Source organism: Leucoraja erinacea, chromosome 6, assembly GCF_028641065.1.
Source record: "Leucoraja erinacea ecotype New England chromosome 6, Leri_hhj_1, whole genome shotgun sequence".
Lineage (NCBI taxonomy): Eukaryota > Metazoa > Chordata > Chondrichthyes > Rajiformes > Rajidae > Leucoraja > Leucoraja erinaceus.
The window spans coordinates 43,345,915-43,364,591 of record NC_073382.1 but is presented as its reverse complement, the minus strand read 5'-3'; the positions used below and the strand labels follow the sequence as shown (position 1 = coordinate 43,364,591).

General features: G+C 42.2%; 1 protein-coding gene across 3 annotated transcripts in view; it reads left to right on the top strand.

Moving 5' to 3' along the window:
• nbeaa (neurobeachin a) overlaps positions 1–18,677 on the top strand; it is a 534,111-nt gene that overhangs the window by 144,370 nt on the left and 371,064 nt on the right. For 2 of the 3 annotated variants that reach the window (XM_055636835.1, XM_055636837.1), the window contains exons 23-25: positions 1,509–1,726; positions 11,508–11,661; positions 17,481–17,489. In XM_055636835.1, coding sequence (XP_055492810.1) covers positions 1,509–1,726; positions 11,508–11,661; positions 17,481–17,489 — 381 coding nt within the window. Of the gene's footprint in view, positions 1–1,508; positions 1,727–11,507; positions 11,662–17,480; positions 17,490–18,515; positions 18,624–18,677 lie in introns of those variants that run through there. The other variant, XM_055636834.1, reaches the window with a different exon arrangement.

Here is an 18,677-nt window from a genome sequence, read left to right as displayed (position 1 = left end):
GGCATGTCGCGGTCTTGGAAGTGGCATCTGGATGCAATGCTGTTGAGGGCACCAATGTATGATTCAACCGTTTCGCCCTCTTGTTGGCTGGGGGAAAAAAACTTGTGGTGCTGCATGATAACGTTAGTGCGAAGTTGGCACAGATCTCTGAACTTCCGGAGGAGGCAGGCCGGGTCTCTGATGGATTCTGCTGGGGTCACAACATGTGCTACTGGATAGGTATGTTCTGGGGCATAGTAGAAATCCTGTGCTCGCAGGGCAGCCTCTGTGCCCGCCACATTGAGGAGAATTGACGCAATGGTGTGGGGTGCAGCTGCAGGGTGCACAGCTTCAATGAAAATACCGAATTCCACCTCGAAGATCCGCCATCGTTCCGCCAGATCACTGTCGAATATCAAAGGATCTGGTCTACGCAAGGAACCATCCATTTTCGATGTAAAAAAAGAAACTAAAATAAATCCAGGCAAAATAGTTGGAGAGGTGATTCAAGACTCTGACACCATGTTTATTGGTGGCTCAATGAATAGAACACAATCACGAGTCCAACTTTATTACATTTAGTATACGAGCATTATCAACAATCTGCTGTTGCATGCGTCTTGCTTACCAACTGGTCCCGAGAGAGAGACAGAGAGAGAGTGACTTTGTGTGATTACCATAGTGCTCTTAAAAGGATGGCATGCACATTTGTGCATTGAAGGTTATAAATGGCATGGATTAATAAGGGTTAATCTACAGCCACCTTCTTGAGTACTGGAGGCAGGTTCATTGGTATCATTTAAAATAAATTGGATAGGCATATGGATGAGAAGGGAATGGAGGGTTATGGTACGAGTGCAGGCAGGTGGGACTAAGGGGAAAAAAATTTGTTCGGCATGGACTTGTAGGGCCGAGATGGCCTGTTTCCGTGCTGTAATTGTTATATGGTTACTCTGGGATGCAGACCATCAGGCCCTAGGGATTTATCTGCCTTCATCTGGCCCTGGGGATTTATCCTTTTCCATCAGGCCCTGGGGATTTATCCTTTCCTTTGTTTGTCCATTCCCTCCACAGATGCTGCCTGACCTGCTGAGTTCCTCCAGTAGTTTCTGTTTTGCTCAAGATTGCAGCATCTGCAGTTCCTTGTGTCTTTATGTTATGCGTTGTTAGTTGAAAAGAATATAATATGTCCTATGAAATAGATTTTGCTGTTTCAATGCTTTTGTCTTTAATGTTGTACTTTAAATCAAATGAATGCTGATAACAAGGTCTGATTTATTGCAAATGTTACATATTTTGGATTGTAATATGTACAAATTGTGGCTTTCAATTTTTTCTGCTACAGCAAAATCTTTCATGAAAATAAATATCATTTGTTACTGCTCATCTTCACTGTTTATTTTTAATAACCAAATCCAAAATAAAAATTATAATTTAAATACTTGTCTTTTGTAGCTCATTGGCTCATTAGATGGATAGTAAACAGAGCTCTGAAGATTAAAAAATATATATTATTTCTTTAATTAAAGGCTGTTCAAGGGCGAGCAAGTGGATTACAAGAAAGGGATCTACGTGTCGATCTGGGTTTCCGAGGAATGCCGATGACCGAGGAACAGCGCCGGCAGTTTAGTCCAGGGCCACGCACCACAATGTTTCGCATCCCTGAATTTAAGTGGTCTCCAATGCATCAACGCCTGCTGACAGATCTGCTTTTTGCTTTGGAAACGGATGTACATGTTTGGCGGAGGTGATGAAACTATTTTGCATAGAAAGCAGCAGAACAATTTAACATTACATACAAATGAATGAAGACATATTGCACACCCTTTCAGCATTCTTAACATGGCCTAAAACAATTTAATTTTTGAAGTATACGGTTATTTAAGCAATGGGCATCCAATTTACTCATAGCAAAGGCACACAGACAGCAAATGAATGATTAATGGGGCTGTCCCACTGTACGAGCTAATTCAAGAGTTATCCTGAGTTTTCCCTCATTTGAACTCGGAGAATTACGGTAATAGCCGCTTGTAGGTACTCGGGGCTCTCGTGGACATTTTTCAACATGTTGGAAAATCTTCACGAGTCTTCCCGAGCTTACCGCGTTTCCCGAGTACCTGCCGTTAGCGTTACGAGCCGCTAAGAGACGTCCCGAGCTCCGACGTATCCGCAACGTACATTCTACGTGCTTAGCACAAGTTTGATTTTTTTTAAACTTGGGAGAGCTCTTGAATTAGCACGTACAATGGGACAGCCCCTTAACAAATTTAGTTTAGTTTCGAGATACAGCATGGATACAGGCCCTTCAGCCCACTAAGTCCACGCCAACCATTGATCACCCGTTCATACTAGTTCTACTTTATCCCAGTTTCTTATTCACTTTCTATACTTAAAGCACTGAGTTACTCCAGCATTTTGTATCTATCTCTGGTGTAAACCAGCATCTGCAGTTCCTTCGTACATGTGTATTAAATCCACCTTGCAGCACTTGGCCTGGAGCCTTCTATGCCTAAGAGTGCAGAGTCGCATCTTAAGAAGTTATAAGACAATAGACAATAGGTGCAGAGTAGTCCATTTGGCCCTTCGAGCCAGCACCGCCATTCAATGTTATCATGACTGATCATCCCCAATCAGTACCCCGTTCCTGCCTTCTCCCCATATTCCCCTGACTCCGCTATCTTTAAGAGCCCTATCTAGCTCTCTCTTGAAAGTATCCAGAGAACTGGCCTCCACCGCCCTCTGAGGCAGAGAATTCCACAAACTCACAACTATCTGTGTGAAAAAGTGTTTCCTCATCTCCGTTCTAAATGGCTTACCCCTTATTCTTAAACTATATGGTCCCCGGGTCTGGACTCCCCAACATTGGGAACACGTTTCCTGCCTCCAGCGTGTTCAAACCCTAAATAATCTTATATGTTTCAATAAGATCCCATCTCATCCTAAATTCCAGAGTATGCAAGCCCAGCCGCTCCATTCTCTCAGCATATGACAATCCTGCCATCCTGGAAATTAACCTTGTAAACCTACGCTGCACTCCTTCAATAGCAGGAATGCTTCCTCAAATTAGGGAAACAAAACTTCACACAATACTCCAGGTGTGGTATCACTGGAGCCTTGTGCAACTGCAGAAGGTCCTCTTTGCTCCTTTTCTCAACTCCTCTTGTTATGAAGGCCAACATGCCATTTGCTTTCGTCACTGCCACCTGTACTTGCATGCTTACTTTCATTGACTGATGAACAAGGACCCCCAGATCCTGTTGTACTTCCCCTTTTCCCAACTTGACTCCATTTAGATAATAATCTGCATTCCTGTTTTTGCTGCCAAAGTGGATAACCTCACATTTATCCACATTAAACTGCATCTGCCATGCATCTGCCCGCTCACTCAACCTGTCCAAGTCACCCTGCATTCTCATAAGGAACTGTGAATGCTGGAATCTTGAGCAGAACATGAAGTACTTGAGTAACTCAGCGGATCCGGCAGGCTCTGCGGGGAAAAGTGTCCTGACTTGAAACGGCACCTTTCCATTCCCTCCACAGTTTGACCTGTTGAGTTAAGGGCCTGTCCCACTTACGTGTGCTTGACACGCAAATTACGCGACCTCGTCCGCACAGCCATCTGGAGCGCGTGACGTCATCTGAAGATGGACACAAAGCTGGAGTAACTCAGCGGGACCGGCAGCATCTCTGGAGAGAAACAATAGGTGACGTTTCGTGTTGAGACTCTTCTTCAGTCTGAAAAGAACGGTCTTGACCCGAAACGTCACCCATTGCTTCTCTCCAGAGATGCTGCCGGTCCCACTGAGTTACTCCTGCATTTTGTGTCTATCTTCAATTTTCTTGGCCCCACTCTGGGAGTAGAAGTGGGGGCGGATCCGGACTGCAACGGCCGTGAGCCCCAGGCCTAGTTCGGCGACCGTTTGCCTGCTTCTGCTGCTGTTAAAGGTGAGATGTTGCGTCGCGCCAGGGTCTTGGGCCTGTCCCACTTTCGCTGTCAGTTCCGCTACAGGCCGCTGGCGCGCGAATATTTTGTTCACTACAAAAATTTCGGAGCCCCACGCGATGTCGCGCACATCTACATACCCCTCCGCACTTCTAAGTGGGACCGGCCCCGTGCGGCCATACGTTGCCCGTATTTTGCGTGCCAGGGACACGTCAGTGGGACAGGCCCTTTACTCCAGCACTTTGTGAAACACTTCTCAATGCTATCAGTGTCTCTCAGATAGTGTATTCCAGGAATTCACCACTCTCTGGTTGAAAGAGTTTCCCTTCAGATCTCCAATTAGTTCCTGACTTTCGGGTGATCATTAATCATGTCTCTCAGTATTTTTTCCAATAACTTCCCCTTGACTGATGTTAGGTTTGCAATTCTATAATTACCGTGATTTCCTGCTCCCCCTTTTAAATACGGAGACTAAATTTGCTCTCTGCCAGTCAGTTGTGGACGTCAGTAATGATTTAATAATCTCAGCCAGAGCCCCAGTTTACCTGTCACAGCAGCAGGTGATAGTGTCTTCTGGGCATGGTAATTTATCGATCTTTAAACCTGCGGGTATTCAGTACATCCTCTTTGGTATGGAAGCTCGCACTAGACACCCTAGGTGTTACAAATGCAAACGAGGAAAATTAATGAATAAAAATAGTAATTATCGATCTATCCATTGACCTGCCATCGGGACTATTCTTTACTGCTCATGGGATGTGGACTTTGCACACGAGACCAGCATTTGTTATCCCTGAACAAATTGCCATGTTAGGGCATTTCAGATCTTATACAAGGCTCAAGCATGTTGGTGGGCCTGGAGACATGGGCTAGAACCAAGATTACATTCCCTGAAATGTACTGAATTTAATGGGCTTTTATAGGAATCCAATATATTTAAAATTACAACACTATTTCATGATTTTTATTCCAAATTCAATCACAAGTATTTAAATTGAATTTAACTTACCCACACACTCTGATGGGATTTGAACTTGTGTCTGGAGCAATTGTATGCATCTCTGTACTCTTGGACATGATACACCCACTCTTGGACATAATACCGTAATACTTCTTTACCTGAAAACTCCAAGCCTCCAAAAACTGACCACCTACGACTGTAGAGGAACATGACTCGGAGAGGTTCATTTGTCGGACATGTACTATGGACATGACTTCCTAGAATTGGTTCTGATCAGTCATCTGTACTAAAATTCATTGGAAACCATATTTGTGCTGTTCATGTTGGATGGCACAGTACTGCAGCTACTAAAGCTGCTGACTCACAACGCCAGAGACCCGAGTTCCTTCCTGACTTTGAGTGCTATCTATGTGGAGTTTGCACGTTTTTCCTGTGACCATATGGGTTACCTCCAGGTGCTCTGGTTTACTTTTACATCCCAAAGACGTGGGGGTTTGTAGGTTAATTGGCCTCTGTAAAATTGCCCCAAGTGTTTAGGGAGCAGATGTGAAAGTGGGATAACATAAAACTAATGAAAATGGGTGATCGATGGTCGGTGTGGACCTGAATGGGCTCAAGGGCATATTTTCATGCTGTTATCTCAAAACTTAAACTATAACTAAATATTTGTCAGAGTATTGAGTGTAGAAGTTGGGACGTCACGTTTTAGTTATATGAGACATTGGTGAGGCTGCATTTAGAGTACTGCATTCAGTTCTGGGCACCATGTTACAGAAAATATGTTAAGTTGGAGAGAGTTGGGAAGAAGACTGAAATGCCGGACTTCTAGGGTGGTTATCTATGGATTGCTTCCAGTACCACGTGCTAGTGAGGACAGGAACAGGGAGATAGGGGATCTGAATGTGTGGCTGAGGGGCTGGTGCAGGGAGCAAGGATTTAGATTTATTGACCACTGAGATCTCTTCTGGGGCCCTGTACAAAAGGGACGGGTTACTTAACTGGAGGGGGACCGATGTTCTGGCAGGCAGGTTTGCTAGGGCTACAAGTGTGGGTTTAAACTAAATAGTGGGGGGGGAGGGATTGACAAATTGGGAGTTTAAAGATGGAGTTGAAGGGGAAGTGGCTACAGGAAAAATTACAAAAGATTCTCGAATTAATGGGAAGGCAAGCTTGAGAATAGACAACAGAGTAAGGTCAGGGCCAATTGCGAGGGGGGAAGTGAATACGGAGGTCAAAGTACTGTATATGAATGCGCGAAGTATAAGGAATAAAGTGGACGAGCTTGAAGCTCAGTTAGAAACTGGCAAGTATGATGTTGTGGGAATTACTGAGACATGGCTGCAAGAGGGCCAGGGCTGGGAACTGAATATTCAAGGGTATACCTCCTATTGAAAAGACAGACAGGTGGGCAGAGGGGGTGAGGTTGCCCTGTTGTTGAGGAATGAAATTCAGTCCCTTGCTAGGGGTGACATTGAAACAGGAGATGTGGTGTCAGTATGGATACAACTAAGGAATTGTAAGGGTAAAAAGACCCTAATGGGATGAATCTACAGACCCCCAAACAGTAGCCTGGATACAGGGTGCAAGTTGAATCAGGTGTTAAAATTGTCATGTATTAAAAGTAATGCTGTGGTTGTTATGGGAGATTTCAACAAGCAGGTAGACTGGAAAAATCAGGTTGGTACTGGACCCCAAGAAAGGGACTTTGTAGAGTGCCTTTGTGATGGATTCTTTGAACAGCTTGTATTGGAGTTACCAGGGAGAAGGCAATTCTGGATTTAGTGTTATGTAATGGACCAGATTTGATAAAGGACCTCGAAGTTAATGAACCATTAGGAGGCAGTGACCATGACATGGTCAGGTTTAATCTACAATTGAAGAGGGAGAAGAGTAGATCGGAGGTGTCAGTTGAATAAAGAGGACTATGGGACCATGAGGGAGGAGCTGGCCAAAGATGACTGGAAAGATACACTAGCAGGAATGACAGTGGAACAAAAATGGCAGGTGTTTCTAGGAATAATACAGAAGGTGCAGGATCAGTTCATTCCTAGAAGGAAGAAAGATTCCAAGGGGAGAAAGGGACAACCATGGCTGACAAGGGACGTCAGGGACAGTATAAAAATTAAAGCGAAGAAGTACAACGTAGCAAAGATGAGCGGAAAGCAAGAGGGTTGGGTAATGTTTAAAGAACAACAGAAGATAACCAAAAAGACAATACGGGGAGAAACGATGAGGTACGAAGGTAAGCTAGCCAAGAATATAAAGCAGGATAGTAAAAGCTTCTTTAGGTATGTGAAGAGGAAAAAATTAGTTAAGAACAAAGTTGGACCCTTGAAGACCGAAAAAGGTGAATTTATTATGGGGAACAAGGAAATGGCAGATGAGTTGAACAGCTACTTTGGATCCGTCTTCACTAAGGAGGACACAAACAATCTTCCTGATATAGTAGTGGCCAGATGATCTGGGGTGACGGAGGATCTGAAGGAAATCCACATTAGGCAGGAAATGGTGTTGGATAGACTGATAGGACTGAAGGCTGATAAATCCCCAGGGTCTGATGGTCTGCATCCCAGGGTATTTAAGGAAGTGGCTCCAGAAATCGTGGATGCTTTGGTGATAATTTTCCAATGTTCTATAGACTCAGGATCAGTTCCTGTGGATTGGAGGGTAGCTAATGTTATCCCACTTTTTAAGAAAGACGGGAGAGAGAAAACTGGGAATTATAGAACAGTTGGCCTGACATCGGTGGTGGAGTCAAATATAAAAGATGAAATATCCGCACATTTGGATAGCAGTAACAGGATCGGTCTGAGTCAGCATGGATTTACGAAGGGGAAATCATGCTTGACTAATCTTCTGGAATTTTTTGAAGATGTAACTAGGAAAATGGACAAGGGAGAGCCAGTGGATGTAGTGTACCTGGACTTTCAGAAAGCATTTGATAAGGTCCCACGTAGGAGATTAGTGGGCAAAATTAGGGCACATGGTATTGGGGGTAGAGTGCTGACATGGATGGAGAAGTGGTTGGCAGACAGGAAACAAAGAGTAGGGATTAAAGGGTCCCTTTCAGAAAGGCAGGCAGTGACTAGTGGGGTACCGCAAGGCTCGGTGCTGGGACCACAGCTATTTACAATATACATCAATGATTTGAATGAAGGGATTCAAAGTAACATTAGCAAATTTGCAGATGACACAAAGCTGTGTGGCAGTGTGAACTGTGAGGAGGATGCTATGAGAATGCAGGGTGACTTGGACAAGTTGGGGGAGTGGGCAGATACATGGCAGATTAAGTTTATTGCAGATATATGTGAGGTTATCCACTTTGGTAGCAAAAACAGGAAGGCAGATTACTATCTAAATGGCGTCAAGTTGGGAAAAGAGGAAGTATAACGGGATCTGGGGGTCCTTGCACATCAGTCTATGAAAGTAAGCATGCAGGTACAGCAGGCAGTGAAGAAAGCAAATGGCATGTTGGCCTTTATAACAAGAGGAATCGAATACAGAAGCATAGAGGTCCTTCTGCAGTTGTACAGAGCCCTGGTGAGACCACACCTGGAATATTGTGTGCAGTTTTGGTCCCCTAATTTGAGGAAGGACATTCTTGCTATTGATGGAGTACAGAGTAGGTTTACAAGGTTAATTCCCGGGATGGCGGGACTGTCATATGCTGAGAGAATGGAACAGCTGGGCTTATACACTCTGGAGTTTAAAAGAATGAGAGGGGATCTCATTGAAACGATTGATTAAGGGCTTGGACACACTAGAGGCAGGAAACATGTTCCCGATGTTGGGGGAGTCCAGAACCAGGGGCCACAGTTTAAGAATAAGAAGTAAGCGATTTAGAACAGAGACGAGGAAACACTTTTTCTCACAGAGAGTGGTGAGTCTGTGGAATTCTCTGCCTCAGAGGGCAGTGGAGGCAGGTTCTCTGGACGCTTTCAAGAGAGAGCTAGATAGGGCTCTTGAAAATAGCGGAGTCAGGGGATATGGGGAGAAGGCTGGAACGGGGTACTGATTGGGGATGATCAGCCATGATCACATTGAATGGCAGTGCTGGCTCGAAGGGCTAAATGGCCGACTCCTGCACCTATTGTCTATTGTCTATTGAAAGGGTACACAGATGATTTACGAGGATATTGCCTGGACTCGAAGGTCTGAGCAGGGTGGGACTCTATTCCTTGGAGAGCAGGAAGACGAGGGGTGATCTAATAAAGTGTTTAAAATCATGAGAGGAATAGATCAGGTAGACTAAAGAGTCTATTGCCCAGAGTAGGGAAATCAAGACCCAGAGGGAATAGGGTTAAGTTGAAGGGGAAAAGATTTAATAGGAATCAGAGAAGTGATTGTTTCACACAAATGATGGTGCGTGTGTGAAAAGTTGCCAGAGGAGGTAGTGGAGGCAGGGACTGTTGCGACATTTAAGAAACAATTAGTTAGATAGGACAGGTTTGGAGGGATATGGGCCAAACGCAGGCTGGGGGGATTAGTGTAGATTGGTCATGTTGGTCGATGTGGGCAGGTTGGGACGAAGGTCCTGTTTCTACGCTGTATGACTGACCTCCAGCCAGAAAGCAGGAAAATACTTTTTACAGTTGTCATTGAAAGATACAACTGTTGAGCTTCAAAATAATCGGTACATAGAACTCCAAAGATAAATGCCTTCATTGATAGAGCAAATTGTGCAGCCTCTCTGAAACGGTTCACAATTATAATTATTGCAATTGACCAAATTACCTGTAGGGTGTAGGGAGTCCTCACCCCCTCGCTTTTTCCTCCACTCTTTCCTCGGACCCTTTATTTATTTATTTGCCTCTGTACTCCACAATTTGAGATTTGTAATAGAATAAAAATCACATGTGGTTAAAGTGCACATTGTCAGATTTTAATAAAGGCCATTTTTATTAATTTTGGTTTCACCATGTAGAAATTACAGCAGTGTTTATACATAGTCTCCTCATTTCAGGGCACCATAATGTTAGGGTCACAGCAATGTCATAGATATGAAAGTAGTCATGTTTAGTTTTCTTTTCAGCATATAAAAGGCATGCTCATTTGGGTTCAGATCGGATGATTGACTTGGCCACTCAAGAATTAGCTTTGAAAAACTCCTTTGTTGCTTTAGCAGTATGTTTGGGATCATTGTCCTGCTGTAAAATGAACCGCCGGCCAATGAGTTTTGAGGCATTTGTTTGAACTTGAGCAGATAGGATGTATCTATACACTTCAGAATTCATTATGCTACTACCATCAGCAGTTGTATCATCAATGAAGATAAGTGAGCCAGTACCTTCAGCAGCCATACATGCCCAGGCCATAATACCCCCACCACCGTGTTTCACAGATGAGGTGGTATGCTTTGGATCGTGGGCAGTTCCTTCTCTCCTCCATACTTTGCTCTTGCCATCACTGTGATATAAGTTAATATTTGTCCATTCTGTCCACAAGACCTTTTTCCAGAACTGTGGTTGCTCTTTTAAGTACTTCTTGCCAAACTGTAGCCTGGCCATCCTATTTTTGCGGCTAACAAGTGGTTTGCATCTTGCAGTGTAACCTCTGTATTTCTGTTCATGAAGTCTTCTGTGGACAGTGGTCATTGACAAATCCACGCCTGACTCCTGAAGAGTGTTTCTGATCTGTCAGACAGGTGTTTGGGGATTTTTCTTTATTATAGAGAGAATTCTTCTGTCGTCCCTTTGCGATTAGTAAGCTCACCAGTACTCTACTTCCTTAATGATGTTTCAAACAGTTGATTTTGGTAAGCCGAAGATTTGACTAATGTCTCTAACCGTTTTATTCATGTTTCTCAGTCTCATAATGGCTTCTTTGACTTTCATTGGCACAACTTTGGACCTCATGTTGATAAACGGCAATAAAAGTTTCCAAAGGTGATGGAAAGACTGGAGGAAAGACTAAATGCTAAGAGCTTTCTTATACCTGCATTAAGGAGGCAATTATCACACACCTGAGCAATTACAAACACCTGTGAAGCTATGTCCCAAACATTATGGTGCCCTGAAATGAAACACTGCTGTAATTTCTACACGGTGAAATCAAAATGTATAAAAATCGCCTTTATTAAAATCTGACAATGTGCACTTTAACCACATGTGATTTTTTTTCTATTACAAATCTCAAATTGTGGAGTACAGAGGCAAATAAATAAATGGTGGATCTTTGTCCCATACATTATGGAAGGCACTGTATCTTCTTATAAGCTCATTTGTGAAATGTATTTCTTTGATCAAGCTTATTCCTCCCTTTTTTTTCTTCGTCTTTAGTCTGTTTTGTCTTTTCGTATTTCTGTCATGGGACATATTAATGCTTTTAAGATCTGTACAAACGGATTACTATTATTAAAAATAATACTATTATTAAAATACATGAGAAAGATGTGCATAAGAACAATTGCCATCTGTATTGTGTTATCAGAAGCTTTGGGAACCCTTCTTAAACTGCACAAAATTGCACTTAGGATCATTGTCTATTTTAACTCATTGGGCAACCAAAACATATGTTCAATGATTTCATTTACCAGTTAAATCTAATCAGTGCTTTCAAGTGATTTTGCAACTTCATTCTAGCAACTATGAAGTACTAACTTTTTAATAATTTATGTTGTTACAGTCATAGTACAAAGTCGGTGATGGATTTTGTGAATAGCAATGAGAATATTATTTTTGTACACAATACAATTCACCTCATTTCTCAGATGGTAGACAACATCATCATTGCTTGTGGTGGAATTTTGCCTTTGTTGTCAGCGGCTACATCCCCCACGGTAAGCAATGCCGTCAATGTCTTCGATTTGAATTGAATTTAACAATCTTTTAGAAGTGCTGCAAACTTGATGAAATATTTTTTCTGTATTGGGTAGATATCATTGTATTAAACTAAAGTAATTAAAGTTAAATATTTGTGTCGTATTTTACAGCATTAAGCCAATGTATAATTAAACCATTCTTTTTAGGTTATGATGTGCAGAAATATACATATGATAAGAATATGAAACTTTGAAACAACGTATTGAACAGCTGACAGATGCAGTCCACGTTATTATTTCAATTTAAATATAAAATGGGCAGACCAGCAGTTTAACACGAATAAAAACGAAGGGAATTTTATTTGTTTTGTCAGCGATGCAGATATTTGTTTTTGGTTTAACCAAGGGAGAAAACCACTCCATTTATTTCTCAGGCATTTTAATTATTTTAAATGATTTATGTCATGCACCTGGCTATTGTCAATTTTTTAAGCTCAGAGCAGAGGCCAGTGAACGGTGTGGGTTCAGTACAGCAGGGCAATAGTTGTTGTTTCTGAAAAGAGCCCTCGGCCGACCTTTCCTTGGTAAATGCTGAATGTCTGAATTGGTTTTGCTGGCAGATTAGAGATGGCTGAATGGAGTGAAGGTATCCTGACTATAGGGAAGGCTGTTCTCTTTGTGGAAGTAGGTTTCCAAGAGGCCATAATAAATTTGATGGAGCTTGAGTATTTCAAGAGGCGGCTGACTTGTTGTAGGAATATGTGCTGAAGCAGGTGAGCACAATACTTCTGGTGAAGAGTTTTTCATTGCATTTGTAAGAGATGTTTAATAGATTGAGGAATTTATTGCCAAAATAGATATCTACTGACATGCAAATTCTTCTTATTCCAATATAATTACCTCATTTTTTAAACTATGCACAAAAATTGACCTTTACAATTAAATGTTTTTAATTGCTAATGTTATAATTTGGAGCCTTCTTCAGTCCATCTTCTTTCTTTGTTAGGCTGGCTTTCAATATTGAAGGAGACTTGCTTCCATTCTGATTTTTTGGGATTCTAATCAAATCATAAAATTCTGATGAAGCAAATGAGATTGAATGCTTGTGGATGTTAGTCCTTCATAGAAACATAGAAACATAGAAAATAGGTGCAGGAGTAGGCCATTCGGCCCTTCGAGCCTGCACCGCCATTCAATATAATCATGGCTGATCATTCAACTCAGTATCCTGTTCCTGCCTTCTCTCCATACCCCCTGATCCCTTTAGCCACAAGGGCCACATCTAACTCCCTCTTAAATATAGCCAATGAACTGGCCTCAACTACCTTCTGCGGCAGAGAATTCCAGAGATTCACCACTCTCTGTGTGAAAAAAAGTTTTCCTCATCTCGGTCCTAAAAGATTTCCCCCTTATCCTTAAATTATGACCCCTTGTTCTGGACTTCCCCAACATCGGGAACAATCTTCCTGCATCTAGCCTGTCCAACCCCTTAAGAATTTTGTAAGTTTCTATAAGATCCCCCCTCAATCTTCTAAATTCTAGCGAGTACCATATAACCATATAACAATTACAGCACGGAAACAGGCCATCTCGGCCCTACAAGTCCATGCCGAGTACAAACCGAGTCTATCCAGTCTTTCTTCATATGAAAGTCCTGACATCCCAGGAATCAGTCTGGTGAACCTTCTCTGTACTCCCTCTATGGCAAGAATGTCTTTCCTCAGATTAGGAGACCAAAACTGTACGCAATACTCCAGGTGTGGTCTCACCAAGACCCTGTACAACTGCAGTAGAACCTCCCTGCTCCTATACTCAAATCTATGAATGCTAACATACCATTCGCCTTCTTCACTGCCTACTGCACCTGCATGCCTACTTTTAATGATTGGTGTACCATGACACCTAGGTCTCGTTGCATCTCCCCCTTTCCTAATCGGCCACCATTCAGATAATAATCTACTTTCCTGTTTTTGCCACCAAAGTGGATAACCTCACATTTATCCACATTATACTGCATCTGCCATGCATTTGCCCACTCACCCAGCCTATCCAAGTCACCTTGCAGCCTCCTAGCATCCTCCTCACAGCTAACACTGCCCCCCAGCTTCGTGTCATCCGCAAACTTGGAGTTGCATTCAATTCCCTTGTCCAAATCATTAATATATATCGTAAATAGCTGGGGTCCCAGAACTGAGCCTTGCGGTACCCCACTAGTCACTGCCTGCCATTGTGAAAAGGACCCGTTCACTCCTACTCTTTGCTTCCTGTCTGCCAACCAGTTCTCTATCCACATCAATACTGAACCCCCAATGCCGTGTGCTTTAAGTTTGTATACTAAACTCTTATGTGGGACCTTGTCGAATGCCTTCTGAAAGTCCAGATACAACACATCCACTGGTTCTCCCTTATCCACTCTACTAGTTACATCCTCGAAAAATTCTATAAGATTCGTCAGACATGATTTACCTTTCATAAATCCATGCTGACTTTGTCTAATGATTTCACCACTTTACAAATGTGCTGCTATCCCATCTTTAATAACTGATTCTAGCAGTTTCCCCACTACCGACGTTAGACTAACTGGACTGTAATTCCCTGTTTTCTCTCTCCCTCCCTTTTTAAAAACCCTCCAATCCTCAGGAACTACTCCAGAATCTAAAGAGTTTTGAAAAATTATCACTAATGCATCCACTATTTCTAGGGATACTTCCTTATGTACTCTGGGATGCAGCCTATCTGGCCCTGGGGATTTATCGGCCTTTAATCCATTCAATTTACCTAACACCACTTCCCGGCTAACCTGGATTTCACTCAGTTCCCCCATCTCATTTGACCCCCGGTCCCCTGCTATTTCCGGCAGATTATTTATGTCTACTTAGTGAAGACGGAACCAAAGTAGTTATTCAATTGGTCTGCCATGTCCTTGTTCCCCATGACCAATTCACCCGTTTCTGACTGCAAGGGACCTACATTTGTTTTAACTAATCTTTTTCTCTTCACGTATCTATAAAAGCTTTTGCAGTCAGTTTTTATGTTCCTTATGGGCTTATGTTCTATTAAGCCCTTTGTCCTCCTCTGCTGGTCTCTGAATTTCTCCCAGTCCTCTGGTAGGCAGCTTTTTCTGGCTAATTTGTACGCTTCATCTTTTGTTTTGATATTATCCCTGATTTCCCTTGTTATCCACGGATGCACTACCTTACCTGATTTATTTTTTTGCCAAACTGGGATGAACAATTGTTGTAGTTCATCCATGCAGTCTTTAAATGCCTTCCATTGCATATCCACCGTCAACCCATTAAGAATCAATTGCCAGTCTATCTTGGCCAATTCACGTCTCATACCCTCAAAGTTACCTTTCTTTAAGTTCAGGACCCTTGTTTCTGAATTAACGATGTCACTCTCCATCCTAATGAAGAACTCAACCATATTATGGTCACTCTTGCCCAAGGGGCCACGCACAACAAGACTGCTAACTAACCCTTCCTCATTACTTAATACCCAGTCTAGAATAGCCTGCTCTCTCGTTGGTTCCTCTACATGTTGGTTTAGAAAACTATCCCGCATACATTCCAAGAAATCCTCTTCCTCAGCACCCTTGCCAATTTGATTCACCCAATCTATATGTAGATTGAAGTCACCCATTATAACTGTTTTGCCTTTGTTGCACGCATTTCTAATTTCCTGTTTGATGCCATCCCCAACTCCACTACTACTGTTAGGTGGCCTGTACACAACTCCCACTAGCGTTTTCTGCCCCTTAGTGTTTCGCAGCTCTACCCATATCGATTCCACATCCTCAAAGCTAATGTCCTTCTTTTCTATTGCGTTAATCTGCTCTCTAACAAGCAACGCTACCCCACCTCCTTTCCCTTTCTGTCTATCCCCCCTGAATATTGAATATCCCTGGATGTTCAGCTCCCAGCCTTGGTCACCCTGGAGCCATGTCTCCATCATCCTAACTATTTCATGGTCATTAATAGCTATCTGCACATTCAACTCATCCACCTTATTACGAATGCTCCTTGCATTGAGACACAAAGCCTTCAGGCTTGTTTTTACAACACTCTTACCCCTTATACTATTATGCTGAAAAGTGGCCCTTTTTGATTTTTGCCCTGGATTTGCCGGCCTGCCACTTTTACTTTTCACCTTGCTACCTATTGTTTCTACCCTCATTTTACACCCCTCTGTCTCTACGCTCACACATTTAAGAAACCCTTTCCCTTTAACTCCATCCTCCACTATCCCATTCGACACCCCACCCCCCTTATTCAGCTTAAAACCACCCGTGTAGCAGTGGCAAACCTGCCTGCCAGAATGCTGGTCCCACACCTGTTAAGATGCAATCCGTACCTTTTGTACAGTTCCCCCTTACCCCAAAACAAATCCCAGTAATCCAAGAATCTAAATCCCTGCCCCGTGCACCAGATCCTCAGCCACACGTTCAGGTCCCGTATCTCCCTGTTCCTGCTCTCGCCAGCACGAGGAATTGGAAGCAAACCGGAGATAACAACCCTGGAGGTCCTGCTTTTCAGCATTTTTCCGAGCTCTCTAAAGTCACGCTGCAGAATATTCATCCCCTCCTTTCCGACATCGTTTGTGCCGACATGCACTACCACTTCCGGATGTTCACCTTCGCCCTTGAGGATTTTCTGCACTCTGTCCGTGACATCCTGGATCCTGGCACCAGGAAGGCAGCACACCATCCTCGCATCTCGTCTGTTGCCGCAGAAACCCCTGTCCGTACCTCTCGCAATGGAGTCTCGCACTACAATGGCTTTGCCTGCCTTAGGCCTTTTTGGTTTTTGCTCAACAGCCCTATTCGCATCGCAAGCCAGTCCGCCGCTCAGTGTAAACACGTCTTCTGTCCCGACATCTTCTAAGTGGGTGAACCTGTTCACAAGAGGTACAACACCCGGGGACGTTGGCAGTCCATGCTTCCCTCCCTTTCTCAATGTCTCCCACCTTCTCTCTTCCAGTACCTTAGGTGTAACAATCTTACTGTAGGACTTGTCGAAGAACGATTCATCCACTTGCTTCTCCAGTTTCCCAACACGGTCCTTCAGGAGCTCTACCTGGATGCACTTCTCGCATTTGTAGCAGCCAGAGGCATCAGCGGTGTCCTTGACCTCCCACATACTGCAAGCATCGCACTGATGTTAAGATAGAGTTTTAGTTTATTGTTACGTGTACCGATCGATATTCAGTGAAAAGCTTTTCTTGCGTGCTAACCATCAGCGGAAAAACAATACATTATTACAATTGAGCCATCTACAATGCAAAGATACATGATAAAGGGAATAGTGTGAATTACGTTGAGTGCAAGATAATGTCAGTAACGTCCGATCAAAGATTGTCTGAGGTTCTCCACTGAGATAGATACTAGCTCAGGACCACTCTCTAGTAACTAGTTGGCGGTAGGGTAGTTAAGTTGGCTGATACCAGCGGTGAATAAACTTCCCTGGGGTCTCACTCTCAGGATTAAGCATTTAGATCTGAGATGAGTGAAATTTCTTCACTGAGGTGGGTGGTGAACCTGTGGCATTTTCTAGTGCACACATGTGCAGAGGCCAAGTTGCTGAGAATATTTAAGCAGATCATTTTCTGCACACAAATGTCATTAACAGTGGGTGATAGAGCAAGAAATTGATGTGAAGTCGATAATTAACTGAATTGAATGGCGGAACAAGTGCGCGGGCTGAGATGTCTACTCTTGCCCCTACTATTCTATGTATAGTTTGACTGAATTAATTGAGAACTATGATTTTGGAATTCATGATATTTATATTAATTAATTCTTTCATTTTCTTTTTGTTGCATTTTTGGTTATGACCCAGGGTTCTAAGGTAAGTACACCTACTTGTTGAGTTTAAATTTTGAAAATCCATTGTATTGTTTCTATAATCACTTAATATTAGAACAGATATGATATTATTCTTTAACATTCCCAAAATACTGTTAGAAGTATGTCGTTCCTGCAAATAGATTTGCTATCCCCTTCATGAGATTTGGAAGCAGGAACTATATATGGAAACAACAATGAAAAGGGAAACAAACGTTGAAATTCAGCATGGACTATTTCTTATTTTTCCACTGGAACCTCAGCAAAGAAACCATAAAAACCCTTGAAATTCAGCATAAATATTTTCCTGAAATTTCTGAGAAACTTCCACTGAAATGATCGCAAATATTACTTGCCTGAAAAAAATGTTTAAGTCTATTTGTAAATGTTCTCAACAAAAATAAGTTATCCTTGTAGATAGTCACACATTCGGTTTAGATTTATTATTGTCACATGTGCTGAGGTACAATTAAAAGTTTTGTTTTGCATGCTATGTAATCTAATCATATAATACTATACATCAATACAATTAAGCCACACTCAAGTGCATAGGGAAAAGGGGAAGATGCAGTGCAGAATATATATTTGCAGCATTGTAGTGAGTTACAAAATTAAATGTAAGATAAGGTCCTCATTATCCCATAAAGCAGAGAAAGTTTAGCTGTTTGAATTGTTACAGCTAGCAGAATCTGCCATACTTTACATAATTAAAATATGGACAATTTTAATCTTTACAATCTTCATTATTACTTTTCAGAAAAATCATAAAGCAGCAGTTTCTCTGAATTTGATTATGTTGATGTGTAGAATTTGTCACACATGCTTTTAAAAAATGCCCTCAGCTTAGCATCTTGAATTTTCAGAGAATACTCTGAACAGACTTTTATATCAGAAGGGAATCTTTAAAATAAATAGGAAAAAAATATCCAAATTACATTTGAAAGTTAGACTATATCATTTTGTAGTATCCCCCTGTGTATTTTTTTCCGTATTATTCATTCTCTGTTTTTATATACACTGTCATCCCCACTTTTCCTGTCATTTTATGAAAATTCTTTGCTTTCTTCAAAAGGCAAATGCTGTGGATTCCAGAGCCTCAGTGGACAATGGGAGACTTCACAGCCCCGGTAAATCACTTGTAAGTTAAAAATTATATATGCTGCATATATATTTTGCTGAAAATAATGTGAGA